The sequence below is a fragment of the Lepidochelys kempii genome, chromosome 2, assembly GCF_965140265.1.
Source record: "Lepidochelys kempii isolate rLepKem1 chromosome 2, rLepKem1.hap2, whole genome shotgun sequence".
Lineage (NCBI taxonomy): Eukaryota > Metazoa > Chordata > Testudines > Cheloniidae > Lepidochelys > Lepidochelys kempii.
This window is the reverse complement of record NC_133257.1, coordinates 17,212,176-17,227,421: the sequence shown is the minus strand read 5'-3', so window position 1 is coordinate 17,227,421 and position 15,246 is coordinate 17,212,176. Positions and strand designations below refer to the sequence as shown.

Below are 15,246 nucleotides of genomic sequence, written 5' to 3'. Positions count from 1 at the left end.
CCCATCGCTCGCCTCCCTGCAGTCTGGCTGGTACCCTGCCCGACCACCACTCTCCTCCTTGCCACCTGCCTGCCTCCTTACCCCCCCACCCAACTGCCATTTGCCTCCCCATTCCCGTCCTCGCCCCGCCTGCTCACCTGTCTCCCACCTCACCTCCCCACTCGCCTCCTTATCTGAATATCTGAATAAATGGTGTCCAGATCATACATCAGTTGGGATGCGGGGCAAAGGGCTAAATATCGGGACAGTCCCATTTTTTATCGACATACAGGCCCCCCCCTACCCCCCCAAAGTGAAGGGCCTGGGGTGGTTGCCCTGATTCATTCTACCAAGGGATGGCTCTACCTACTGCTCTGTTGGAGACTGTTAAATCTCTTGGTGCAATCAACCACTTCCAGATGAACTCCTGTACCTCTTGGCTCCTTTGTCATACAAAGCATTGTCACTGACACCGTTATTAGTGCTTCTTGTGCCGAAGATTGTCAATGCTTCAGCCTCTCCCCTCCACACAACTGTCTCATTGATTTCAGCCACTTATGTAGGAGCCAAGTGACTGCAACAACTTGGACAAAGTTGAGCTAAAGGACACATCTGATGGAAGTACATATCCAGTACAAAGGAGCATCAATATTGTAGGGAGAGGGAGATGAATCAGACTTTTCCACAGTTTCCTCATTTTAAGTTAAGGTCAGTTCAGGAAATCTCCAAGGAATACAACTGAAATATACCTGGGCCTGAAACACTTATGCAAAAAGATTGCCTTACACTGTTTACCCAGCCGCTGAATGTGACAGACACTGCATGCTGCTGCCTTTGTCTCAAAGGCAAATGAATAGTGTCACAGAATGTTGTCTTTCTCTGTCCCATACTTGAAATAAAATTCCCAAGAAGGGAAATCAATTCCATCTGTGAAATAAGCTTATAGAAATATAATTCCCAATGAAGAAAAAAAATCCCAAATAAACATTGCTCTGTATGTGTTATGAATCCTATATGTAATATTATACTAGTCTTACTAGGGTTATATAGTTCATGAGGCTTGGCCATCTGAAAGTGATAATCTAGTGAATGGTAAAAACGCTTTGTATTTTACATACTGTAGTACCTTGCATACAAGAATCTAAAGACATTTTAATTTAACCTCTTAACATCTCTGTAAGAGGTAAATATTACTTCTGTTTTCATACAAAGCTACTGAGGCAGAGATTAAGTGAGTCACCCATGGTCATACAGGAATTCTGTGGCAGAGCCAGGAATGGACCCCAAATCTCCTGACTGTATCCTATGCTTTAGCTGTAATGTCCTCCTTTGTTCCTGGAGGAAATGGTCCAACATTGCTGCATCCACAGTCTTTCTCTGAGTACACTTATTACTGTAGTGGATAACAAGAAAATGAGACTTGGGAGATGAAATGGGGCAAAGTAAAAATTTTTTTATTTTTTTTAATATTTGTACAATTAGAATAAAATAACATTCTCTTTCCTGGCTGAAAGCAGAAACTGCTGTTCCACATGACTTGGTGTTAACTCCATCCAGACTCCTGCACTACTTAGAATGGGTCTTTTAAGAGGTCCCTTTGCAGGAACAACTGAGAGACTGCTGATTGTTGGATTAAGGGAAAGAGGGAAGGATTTGGGAATTGTGAATCGCTGGGGAAGGGTTTGCTAGAAGACGGTGGTATATGGGTGCTTTATGGCCCTCTCCCCCCTCTATTCTTCAGTGACATCACCCATGATGAATGACCCTTTTGTTTCTTTTTCTGATTCCATGACCCTTTCTGTCTTGTCTTCTGTGAAGCCCCCAGCACACTTTAGGACCTCATTAAATATTGTATAGAGGCTTGTTTACCTAAGCATCTGGCCTGGGTCAGTGTCATAGGCATATAGTTCCTGTGGTCCCCATCTTTCCTATTGGTGAGAGTTGCATAAAGGCTGGGGTGGGAATAATTAAGGAATAGTGGGGTAGTTGATTTATATTATCCACACCTATGGTAATAAGTAGGCAGGCCATTTGTCCGGTTTTAAGCCAACCAGTCCGTTTATTTGGTTGGTTTGTTTGGTAAAGTTTGATGTCCTGTCTGGTACTGATATAAAACTGAATGTGGTTTTGTCCGATGTCATTGCAGATGCACGGAGGACACCATTTTGCAGAATGCATTGCTCCTCTCCAACCAACGTGGCTTCGTAGGCACTGTGCACGTGGGGTTACGCTGGTGGGGGTGAGGCAGCATGGTCTGCAAAATGGCATTTCCATGTGGCATAATGCCTGCAAGTTCACTCTGGTAGGGGCAGGGTGCTTTGCAAAATGGCATCCTCTCTGTGGTGTGGCGACACATGGATCATGCATGCAAGGTCATGCTGGCAGAGGTGCATCCACACCTTTCTAGAAGTTCATGCAGCTGAGCTGGATGTCCTGTATTTTGGGGATTTCAGTGGCATCCTACTAATAAATCACATTGTGGATGCATACTAAATGTGGTTTTGAGTGCTGTTAGACAGGAGGAGTGAATTTAGGGAATGAAAAGGGGAGAATCTTGCTAGAAGCCTAGGGTCAACCCTTTTCAAACTGGACTGGAGTGTCAATACTTGTGTACCCCTGCAGCACTCTGACATCTTTAAGGTGATCATCAGGGGTCAGCAATGCTATCGTGAGCTGGGGATACTGTGACTTGGAAAATGCACAGATTGACTAGCATATTCTTTGATAACTATATCTTACTGCCATTATTTAGTTCTTATTTTACCTGTTAAGATCAGATGATCATGGCACTTCCTTCTTTCAAATGAATAGATTTTTTTCTGTTTGTAACCATTCATCTTGCAATGAGCTTTTCTGTAATGTATGTGAAGTGTGAGCCTTTTGGAACCACCTTGAGACTGGTTTTAGGAGATGGAATTTAAGTAAAACTGGAGTCGTTGGGTTACCTGACTTGCAGTGCAAAGTAGTTTCACATGCAAAGTATCTTCCTAGGTTTGTTCAATCATAAAAAGCTAGTTCTGAGGCCACTATCTAGAACAAAATATGTTTAAACAGAAGTGGTAATAAGCTCTGCTCTGCATGTTTTCAGTATTTTTAAAATTCAAGTTATCTTTAATATATTTATCAAACATTTGTTTTTGATTATGAAAGTCCTGCTGTTTTAATAGGCCACATCCTTTAGTTTTCTTTGAATCAGACTCCAAAGTGGGTTTTAATGTGTACATTAGTCAAATAGAATGAAGTGCCTCATTGCCAAACAACAATTGTGAATTGTTCCATGCATCTTAATGGGGGGTTAACTCCAAGAGTCACTGGTGTCGAGTCGCACCACCCTACCAGAATGGCAGAGAAGAGTGTGGCAGGGCCTGGCCCACCCACCTAAGCAGTTTAATCTCTGCTGGTGAGATAAGTACCTGAGGCCTCTCTTGCCTCCTGAGAGAGGCCAGGGGGACCCATGTTGATACACCTGCTGCTTCTAAGGGGATCCCTGCTGCTACTCCAAGTTGGGGAAGAAGAGGGCGCTATGCTTCTGCCTCTGCTTCTCTGGAAGGGAATTGGGTAGACCTCTGCCACTGCATTTCCAAGAGGGAGATGAAGCTGTTTGAGTAATGGAGGAGGGGAAAGTCTAATATTGTGGTTTTCCTAGGGCACCAGGTTCCCTTTCAGTCCTGAGTAGTAGCCTTCTAACAAGTCTTCACTTACAAAGGAAATATTTAGTTTATATAAGTAATCAAAACCCTTTACTACTACAATAGTGCAAAAAGATATTATGGTACAAAATAAACTGTCTAAGCTTAGCTGAATTTTCAGTAGTGAACTTCCAAACAGTTACCTTTAGCCAGTTTCTCTAAAGTATAAACATCATGGTGATGAATTTTGTGTGTTAAAACTTAAATAGATATAGGAATGGATTTGCCAGCTTAACATAACACTTTCTGCTTTGTTTGGCAGGATCACTGTTAGTCCACTTTGTGTAGTGGGAGTATAAGCTGTGGTTAAGGATGGCATTTTGTATATAAATTAGTGTAATTTAGGGGCCAGCATGTCAATAGTGTAAAAACACTTTAATTCATAAAATGTAAGTATATTGTACTATGGATTTGTTTTTTAGTATTACATAAACACTACATTTTTTGGTCTTTAGCTCCCTCTAGTGAAATGTTCTCATTTGTTGTGTAAACTATGTATACGCATTATTGAAAATACTCAAACCCATTAGAATTTGTGACACCTTTTTTTATAGAATGTGATTTATAAATCGACTATATTGTTATCCCTTTTTCACACTAGAGGTTAGCCAAATTTTGGGCCCTGTGCGTTGTTTCTGTTAAGAGGAGGATGATGTGCTACCAGTGCTGCTGTCCGGGGCTTCGTTGTGCTTTCTCTCAGGTTCTCTGGTATTTCTGTTTCTTTCACAGATACGTGGCCTTCGTAAAATAATAGCCAGCTACGTGTTCCTTTGTTTTGGGTGTTGGTGTGCCTCTGTTTTGGGGTGAGAGGTCACTGTTGTTTCAGCTGCCAGGTTCCATAAGGGAGTGTAATGGCCTCCACATTTATTCTGAATGCAAGGTGGGTGTTACACCCACCAGCAAGGTTCATCCCAACCTATAACGATATTGATTTTTCCTTACTTTCATGCATTACATTGTTCAGCTTTCCTTCAACAGTAAAAATCCAAATTGTTGTTAAATATTTATATTAGTCAGCACTGGGTGGAGGCCTACTCTGCGAGGTATAGTACAGAAGACACTTTCTTTGCTTAGAGGAGTTTATAATGTAAGAAATAACTGAAATATTCATCTGAAAGCTATATATTTTTATTAAGGAAAGCATACTCACAGTGCATCTTTATGGGAGAACATGGGTCCCAGAAGCTTCAGTGGTTCATGGTCATTAAAAATAGTTAACACTTAAAGCACTTTGAGTTCTAAGTAAAAAGTGCCATATGAGTTGTAAAGATTAGCATTTGGTCTTAGTTTCCTTATCAACTTGGACAAGGTCATAAAGCATGCTGATCATAGAGATGGGTTTGGAACACGACTCTCTGGTAATTTCCAATCTTGTTCTTCGCACCAACAGGAACGGGGATAGGTCCTAGCTTTAAACTAGTGTGTATCCTAATACAGTTATCATAAGACTGCAGACTTTGACAAATCATGAAGTACTTCCAAATATCTAGTCTTTCTGAGACAAAACTAAGATGCAGAAGGATTTCAAGGTTAGCATACATTTGATATGCTTACAATATTCAGATGTAAATCTAGCCCCCTTTTTGGCGTGTTGTACGAGATCTCTTCTAGTGGAAGCTGCGACTTTCTCCTATGCAGGAACTATGCCAGAAGATGGAACACAACATTCCTTCAGCACAACAAAAGCCTTAGCTTCATGGGGCTTTCCTGCATAACAGTGACAGTAAGGATATGAGGGCTGGGCTTATGGTGCTGCTGTATAGATCCACTGGCCTTTTTCCTCCCACATAGTGCTGGAATAAGTAGCTCTTCTCCCACCGTGATCAGAGGGGAAGTATACCTTCCTCCCAGCCTTCAGGGGCAGGATTTTGATCTTAAAGAATTTCCATTTTTCATGTGTAAGTTTCCTGTCAGCCTGAAGTAACTCTGAATCGATCCAATTCAGTTTACAATATCATTGTGAAAGTGACTTCTCAAAAGGCTGGGATTTTTTTTTTTTTTTTATTGAAAGCTTAAATTCTGCAGAACTCCACTTTCCAGGACAAGTTTCCTACTCATGTTGGCAAATGAGCTAGCAATTTTTTCAGGACATTAAACAGTATAACTCAGATTCTCAATCTCCAAATTGATTCTTAGGGTATGTCTACACTACGGAATAAGGTCGAATTTATAGAAGTCGTTTTTTTAGAAATCGGTTTTATGTATTCGAGTGTGTGTGTGTCCCCACAGAAAATGCTCTAAGTGCATTAACTCGGCGGAGTGCTTCCACAGTACCGAGGCTAGAGTCGACTTCCGGAGCGTTGCACTGTGGATAGCTATCCCACAGTTCCCGCAGTCTCCGCTGCCCATTGGAATTCTGGGTTGAGATCCCAATGTCTGATGGGGCTAAAACATTGTCGGGGGTGGTTCTGGGTACATATCGTCAGGCCCCCGTTCCCTCCCTCCCTCCGTGAAAGCAAGGGCAGACAATCGTTTCGCGCCTTTTTTCCTGAGTTACCTGTGCAGACGCCATACCACGGCAAGCATGGAGCCCGCTCAGGTAACCATCACCGTATGTCTTCTGGGTGCTGGCAGATGCAGTACGGCATTGCTACACAGTAGCAGCAACCCATTGCCTTCTGGCAGCAGACGGTACAGTACGACTGGTAGCCGTCCTCGTCATGTCCGAGGTGCTCCTGGCCACGTCGGCTGGGAGTGCCTGGGCAGACATGGGCGCAGGGACTAAATTTGGAGTGACTTGACCAGGTCATTCTCTTTAGTCCTGCAGTCAGTCCTATTGAACTGTCTTATGGTGAGCAGGCAGGCGATACGGATTGCTAGCAGTCCTATTGCATCATCTTCTGCCGGGCAGGCAAGAGATGAGGGTGGCTAGCAGTTCTACTGCACCATCTTCTGCTGAGCAGCCATGAGATGTGGATGGCATGCAGTCCTTCTGCACTGTCTGCTGCCAGCCAAAGATGTAAAAGATAGATGGAGTGGATCAAAACAAGAAATAGACCAGATTTGTTTTGTACTCATTTGCCTCCTCCCCTGTCTAGGGGACTCATTCCTCTAGGTCACACTGCAGTCACTCACAGAGAAGGTGCAGCGAGGTAAATCTAGCCATGTATCAATCAGAGGCCAGGCTAACCTCCTTGTTCCAATAAGAACAATAACTTAGGTGCACCATTTCTTATTGGAACCCTCCGTGAAGTCCTGCCTGAAATACTCCTTGATGTAAAGCCACCCCCTTCGTTGATTTTAGCTGAAGCCAACCCTGTAAGCCGTGTCATCAGTCGCCCCTCCCTCCGTCAGAGCAACGGCAGACGATCGTTCCGCACCTTTTTTCTGTGCGGACGCCATACCAAGGCAAGCATGGAGGCCGCTCAGCTCACTTTGGCAATTAGGAGCACATTAAACACCACATGCATTATACAGCAGTATATGCAGCACCAGAACCTGGCAAAGTGATACCGGGCGAGGGGGCGACATCAGCGCGGTCACGTGAGTGATCAGGACATGGACACAGATTTCTCTGAAAGCATGGGCCCTGCCAATGCATGCATCATGGTGCTAATGGGGCAGGTTCATGCTGTGGAACGCCGATTGTGGGCTCAGGAAACAAGCACAGACTGGTGGGACCACATAGTGTTGCAGGTCTGGGACGATTCCCAGTGGCTGCGAAACTTTCGCATGCGTAAGGGCACTTTCATGGAACTTTGTGACTTGCTTTTCCCTGCCCTGAGGCGCATGAATACTAAGATGAGAGCAGCCCTCACAGTTGAGAAGCGAGTGGCAATAGCCCTGTGGAAGTTTGCAACACCAGACAGCTACCGGTCAGTTGGGAATCAATTTGGAGTGGGCAAATCTACTGTTGGGGCTGCTGTGATGCAAGTAGCCAACGCAATCAAAGATCTGCTGATATCAAGGGTAGTGACCATGGGAAATGTGCAGGTCATAGTGGATGGCTTTGCTGCAATGGGATTCCCTAACTGTGGTGGGGCCATAGACGGATCCCATATCCCTATCTTGGTGCCGGAGCACCAAGCCGCCGAGTACATAAACCACAAGGGGTACTTTTCAATAGTGCTGCAAGCTCTGGTGGATCACAAGGGACGTTTCACCAACATCAACATGGGATGGCCGGGAAAGGTGCATGACGCTCGCATCTTCAGGAACTCTGGTCTGTTTCAAAAGCTGCAGGAAGGGACTTTCTTCCCAGACCAGAAAATAACTGTTGGGGATGTTGAAATGCCTATATGTATCCTTGGGGACCCAGCCTACCCCTTAATGCCATGGCTCATGAAGCCATACACAGGCAGCCTGGACAGTAGTCAGGAGCTGTTCAACTACAGGCTGAGCAAGTGCAGAATGGTGGTAGAATGTGCATTTGGACGTTTAAAGGCGCGCTGGTGCAGTTTACTGACTTGGTTAGACCTCAGCGAAACCAATATTCCCACTGTTATTACTGCTTGCTGTGTGCTCCACAATATCTGTGAGAGTAAGGGGGAGATGTTTATGGCGGGGTGGGAGATTGAGGCAAATCGCCTAGCTGCTGGTTACGCGCAGCCAGACACCAGGGCAGTTAGAAGAGCACAGGAGGGCGCGGTACGCATCAGAGAAGCTTTGAAAACCAGTTTCATGACTGGCCAGGCTACGGTGTGAAAGTTCTGTTTGTTTCTCCTTGATGAAACCCCCCGCCCCTTGGTTCACTCTACTTCCCTGTAAGCTAACCACCCTCCCCTCCTCCCTTCAATCACCACTTGCAGAGGCAATAAAGTCATTGTTGCTTCACATTCATGCATTCTTTATTCATTCATCACACAAATAGGGGGATGACTACCAAAGTAGCTCAGGAGGGATGGTGGAGGAGGGAAGGAAAATGCTACACAGCACTTTAAAATTTATTGAATGCTAGCCTTCTTTTTTTTGGGCAATCCTCTGTGGCGGAGTGGCTGGTTGGCCGGTGGCCCCCCCACCGCGTTCTTGGGCGTCTGGGTGTGGAGGCTATGGAACTTGGGGAGGAGGGCAGTTGGTTACACAGGGCCTGTAGTGGCAGTCTGTGCTCCAGCTGCCTTTGCTACAGCTCAACCATACACTGGAGCATACTGGTTTGGTCCTCCAGCAGCCTCAGCATTGAATCCTGCCTCCTCTCATCACGCTGCCACCACATTTGAGCTTCAGCCCTCTCTTCATCCCGCCACCTCTCCTCCCGGTCATTTTGTGCTTTCCTGCACTCTAACATTATTTGCCTCCACGCATTCGTCTGTGCTCTGTCAGTGTGGGAGGACAGCATGAGCTCGGAGAACATTTCATCTCGAGTGTGTTTTTTTTTCTTTCTAAGCTTCACTAGCCTCTGGGAAGGAGAAGATCCTGTGATCATTGAAACACATGCAGCTGGTGGAGAAAAAAAAAGGGACAGTGGTATTTAAAAAGACACATTTTATAAAACAGTGGCTACACTCTTTCAGGGTAAACCTTGCTGTTAACCTTACATACATAGCACATGTGCTTTCGTTACAAGGTCGCATTTTGCCTCCTTCCACTGCGTGGCTACCCCCTCAACCTGCCCCCCCCTCCCTGTGGCTAATAGCGGGGAACATTTCTGTTTAGCCACAGGCAAACAGCCCAGCAGGAATGGGCTCCTCTGAGTATCCCCTGAAGAAAAGCACTCTATTTCAACCAGGTGACCATGAATTATATCTCTCTCCTGAGGATAACACAGAGAGATAAAGAACAGATGTTGTTTGAATGCCAGCAAACATACACTGCAATGCTTTGTTGTACAATGTTTCCCGAGTACGTGTTACTGGCCTGGAGTGGTAAAGTGTCCTACTGTGAAGGACGCAATAAGGCTGCCCTCCCCAGAAACCTTTTGCAAAGGCTTTGGGAGTACATCCAGGAGAGCCGCGAATGCCAGGGCAAAGTAATCCTTTCACATGCTTACTTTTAAACCATGTATAGTATTTTAAAAGGTACACTCACTGGAGGTCCCTTCTCCACCTGCTGGGTCCAGGAGGCAGCCTTGGGTGGGCTCGGGGGGTACTGGCTCCAGGTCCAGGGTGAGAAACAGTTCCTGGCTGTCGGGAAAACCGGTTTCTCCGCTTGCTTGCTTTGAGCTATCTACAACCTCATCATCATCATCTTCTTCTTCGTCCCCAAAACCTACTTCCGTATTGCCTCCATCTCCATTGAAGGAGTCAAACATTGAAGGAGACGGGTGCAGGTTTACATCGATTTAATGCTGCTAAATTCGACCTAAAGTTCTAGTGTAGACCAGGGCTTAGGGTAAGATTGAAAAAACCTGTCTGTACAGAAATCTTAAGCTTGGTTCTCATCATCTCCTTCATAAAAAAAAAAAAAAAAAGAGAGAGATAATCATAGGAGTTAACACGAAATTTACCATTGGGATGGACAGTGAAGTCACTCTAGATGAACAAGTCTTCACTATGTAAAATTTAAAAGTACCCTTTGATAGGGGTGATTATTGGTACAACCACTACATGAGCAAAACTTGATTGAACACCAAAGATGTATAACTGAGAATTAAAGGAGCATTCTTGATTTAAGTCATGCTACTTTCCTGTAAAGAATAATAAACATCTCCCTTCAAAAATGTTAATGTTATAGATGACACTATGTGACTGAAACTCTTGCTATGATGGAATATTAAAATGCAGTGCACTTTAACTGTAATTCCTAGACTTCTTAAAATTGGAATTACAAGACTGCGCTATACTTCTAAAGTAATAAACGTGCATTTCTCTAGCTATTTGAAATGCATCCCAATCACTTGCACATGCGGCCTCTACCTCTTATATTAACCTATAACTCCTAGAAACAGGTTTAGTTTCTGGTACCGAATCCTAATTAGACCTACAATAGATTATTCAGAATCGTAGCCCCCTTATTTTCCTGTAACTGTGTTCCTAGTGAATAATGTGGCATTTATGAAGTAAAGCTTGGAATATTTTAGTTTAGTTTAGCAACTGTAATGTGACTGACAGTTAGCTTAGAGAAGTAAGAATCAAGGCCAGTGACAGTATTCCTTTGTGCTGAAATTAAGATTTAAAATTGCTTTAAAGGAGTGATAAAATCTTTATTTTAAAAAGTCCTATTATGCTAAATCTTCTGACCTCTTATAACTAGGTGTGTCTTGTCTCGAAATATATGTGTAAAAAAAAAAAAAAGAAAAGCCATTGCCACCTCAACCATATTTAATATTTATCAGTTCAACACCACAGATATGAACCTTTTCTGTATAAGGTTGTTTTTTTACATAGTTTCTTCTGAACTACACCTGTATTTATACTTATGGATTAGGAATGTAAAAATGTAACCGGTTAACCAATAAGCCTGATGCTTATCGTTTTCTGTTAATGATTAAATTCCACCCGGGGTCCCAGCTGGCAGCCGCCTGTGCCAGGCATTTTGTGCCAGAATCCCTGAGTGCGGGGCTGGCAGCAGAGCCCCGCCTGAAACGTGGGGGCGCTGCAGCACCCCCCGCATAAATAGTTCCCCGGTTAAATGTTTAACTGTGTAACCGATAGAATTTTAATCGGTTACATGGTTATTGTTTTTACATCACTCTTATGGATACTGTATAAATGGCTGTAATTAATAGGACTAAGTTTTCAGTAGAGGTCAGAACATATCAGTTTGTATTTTTTTGCAGTCAGCATTTTTGGTGTATTTGGTTTATAAATACAGATTGAAGTGCCCTTTTGTATTTCATGTTTAACTTTTATTCATTGATCAAGATACATGTAACTATTCTAGCAGTTTAGGCTGTCTTCCCTTTTCTGGCTTACTTCTGTCATTTCTAATCATTCTTGTAGATCTCAACCTGCAAAAATCTTGAAAGATTAGCTCCTTCTTTTTTGTAAGCCATGCACTTGGTGCTTTAAGAGGCAGTCTGTACAGTTGAACAATTTTATATATTTGCAAGTGTGCCTGAAGATCCATATCAGTATAACTTTTAAAGGCCATATATTGTCCTCATGTGTGCATGCATTGCTTCCATCAATGTCAGTAGGAGCTTTTTAGAGTAACGGCCGTTCATTCGCAAAAAGAAAAGGAGTACTTGTGGCACCTTAGAGACTAACCAAAGTCTACACTTTCCACAGTATGCATCCGATGAAGTGAGCTGTAGCTCACGAAAGCTTATGCTCAGATAAATTGGTTAGTCTCTAAGGTGCCACAAGTAGGAGCCTTGTGTCCATTTAAAGGAAATAGGTATGTCCGTACAGTTTTAACCATATTTCCAATTTAATTCCATTTTAGAGCTTAAATGAAATCCAAACTGCATAACCACTCTGCCTAATAACTAGATAAATCATTAAGTCTTATGCTACGTTTCCATCTTTTGAAATTTCTTTTCTCTCCTAGGATCCGGATTGCTGGAATCAGAGGCATTCAGGGAGTAGTACGTAAAACAGTGAATGATGAGCTCAGAGCAACCATATGGGAACCTCAGCATATGGACAAGATAGTTCCCTCACTGCTGTTTAATATGCAGAAGATAGAAGACATTGACAGGTATTATGCAGTAATTATCACTAATTCTGATTTTTTTAAAGAAAGGTTTAGACTCTCTTCCAAGAGTAGATAGCTTTTCCTTCCCTGTTAGAGTAGCTCTCATTGTCACTAGATACTCTTGATAAATGTGTATAACTGGTAGCATGTATATGGTTAACTGCTAATCTTTGCCTTGGTAAACATTTTTTTCAACAATCAATATTTCAATTGTTCCAGATCCCACCAGACTGAAAATTGGTTCACAAATTGCTTATCCAGATACCTTTAAGCTTTTTAAAATTAAAAATCACTTGTTTCATGCAGTGTCTGACATAAAAATCAGCAAATACCATTTTTGCCAAACTTAACAAAACTGTTTAAAGTTGAGATTTTTATTAATTTTTAGGTAGTCCTTAAAGCAGTTTCTGGGATTTTTCTTTTAGGGGAGGAGAAGTGGAAGCAAGATATGGAACTAAGGCACAAATGGCAGTTGAGCACCCAGCTGCTGTTGACTTTCAATGGCTCTTTGGCTAAATCACTGTAGCTCTTGAGAATATGCAACAGTTACTTTTCCAGTGCATTTTTGTATGTACCAGTATGTGTATCAAGTTTTCTTTTGTTTTTTTTCATAATAGTATTGGAGCCATACAGTTGCTGATAAATACTGTTCTGTGGAGCATGTATTACAGGCAAATGTCCATTTGGTAATCCTGTGGAATTGCGTCAAGCTAATTCCATTTGTGGAGGCATTCTTAAACAAATCTTTCTTTTGGTGGTTGAATCTGGCCCTTTTAAGACCCTGTCTGTTGTTATCCCTGGTAGACTTTCTACATCTACACAAAGCAGTCATTTCATGCTTTCTCTCTCTCATGCCTTCCTGCTTTGCTTTCCTGAACCTACAGGCCCTTTGTGTTCTCTCCTGCCTCACTTTTTCTTCCATTTCTGGTTGGCAGCACCTGGCTCCCCTTCAAAGCAGCAGCAGTTTCAAGCTAGGCTGGTACCAATGGCTCCCCACTTCAGATCAGTCATTGCCTACCTGCCCATTTCTCTACATGCTTCTCTGAAAGTGTCTCTGGAATACAGATTGTCCAGGCCTTTGGGGCACACAGCTGTCTCCATGTGGCTTTTACCCTTGAAAAAGTGGCCTGAACAAAAGCCAGTTGTTCCCAGGACCCTCGTGTTGCTGCTCCTAATGAGAGAAGCCTAGCCAGCCTCCACTGGCTTTGGGATGTCTGTGCTAAAAGAGAGGATTTCTCAGGAGGAAGTAGTCAGAGGCACCTCTGAAAGGCACCTTTCTGGTTCCCTCTTAACCTTTCCCTGTGCTAAGAAGCAGACATATGGTTAACTAAGTTAGTACTTTCTGCATTCATTCAAAGGAGATCATTTCAGATGAACCCTGGGGTAAATTTTATCACTTAGTGAGCAAAGGAAAGTAATATCTGAGGCTAACTGCTTATTTGAAAGGTAGTATACTAAAGACACTCAGCAGAAAAAATGGCTAATGCTTTTCCAAGTGGCAGATAAGTGGCTTTTATACACATGACATAAAAATGGAAAACAATATTTATCAGTTGTTGACTCTTGGCCTTAAATGCTACAAATAATAATTGTTTGTTTTTTGCTATTGTGACTTTATACATGCAGAGGCAGAAGAGAAAGGCATCTTAAAGTGTAGGAGTATGAACCATATTGTTCTAGCAGATGGCATCAAAGCTTTATGTAGGAAAGACCAGTCTTTCCAGCCCAGCTGCATAGAGAATGAATAAATACACACTAGCATCTTAAGGGAGAATGAAACATTTCTCTTGACATTGGTTGCTTTTAAGACACAGTTATGAACTATTCTTCAAGTAGTGTGCTTGCACCTTTGATCTGAGATTTTTGGTAGCGGTGCCTATTCGGCCCAAACGTGCGCCCCACACATCCTTGTGTCCCTTGTTGACGTAATATGGAGCAGCACAGGAAAACTGTCCTCATTTCCTTCTCAACTGGCTTCAGCCTGAGATGGATCCTCTGTGTACCTGTTTTCTCTAATACTTCAAAAATTAGTTAGCATATAGTTACCTTGTAGCGTTTGCAGTTGTTGGAATAGTTGTTCCTTTTGTATTTTTTTTTCCTTTAACAAATATATATACACATAGAGATAATTTAAGAGCTTCCCCTTATAGAAGTTTTTTCATTATTTTATTCTGGAATGCTGGTCTTCAAGAGGTGTCTCGCCTGCCATGAGGCTATGCAGGTCAGTGATGGGCATTCCCAGTTCCTCTACTGTTTGGGTGATACTCATATCCTCAGGTTTCAGAGTAACAGCTGTGTTAGTCTGTATTCGCAAAAAGAAAAGGAGTACTTGTGGCACCTTAGAGACTAACCAATTTATTTGAGCATAAGCTTTCGTGAGCTACATCCGATGAAGTGAGCTGTAGCTCACGAAAGCTTATGCTCAAATAAATTGGTTAGTCTCTAAGGTGCCACAAGTACTCCTTTTCTTTTTACTCATATCCTCAGTAAGTGCAAGATCTGCACTTCCTTCAATGGTAGATCCCAGAAAAAGAGGGAGATCAAGTTAAACGCCTAATGATGGAGCCTGCTTTAGGACCAGCTTCTGATCCCGTGGTGGAGGACTCCTCTCTACATAGACCTCCCAGTACTGCTAGCAGCCCATCCACATCAAGGTCTTGGTTGCTGGAGACCGCTAGAGATGTAGGCAGTACCACGGCACAAAGTACATCTATGGTACTGAAGTCTTCATCCACATCTGCCTCTAGCTAGGAGGAGGTAAGGAGTAAATCTATAAGAAATCTCATTCACCGACGCACAAGAAGGGACGGAGACCTCAGGTCCCAAGAGGAGTTCCATACAAGTTCCAAGTGATGCCGGCACTGCAAGGGTGGAGCAGAGTCCATTATTTGGACAGACTCGGTAATGAGTTTGGGTACCTGTACCCACACCAACAGAGAGACTGTTAAGAGTTCTGAGCCAGTCCCTGAGCAGCACTTGGTACCGATAATATGAAAATCAGTGGTACCAAAGACTGCTTAGCTACTTATGCTACAGGTTGAATCGAACCAACTTACTCACATGC

General features: G+C 43.1%; 1 protein-coding gene across 9 annotated transcripts in view; it reads left to right on the top strand.

Moving 5' to 3' along the window:
• The window catches only part of EFR3A (EFR3 homolog A), a 189,976-nt gene that overhangs the window by 86,605 nt on the left and 88,125 nt on the right, over positions 1-15,246 (top strand). For all 9 annotated transcript variants that reach the window (XM_073330119.1, XM_073330113.1, XM_073330112.1 and 6 more), the window contains one exon: positions 12,036-12,185. In XM_073330119.1, the coding sequence (XP_073186220.1) occupies positions 12,036-12,185 (150 nt within the window). The remainder of the gene's footprint in view (positions 1-12,035; positions 12,186-15,246) is intronic.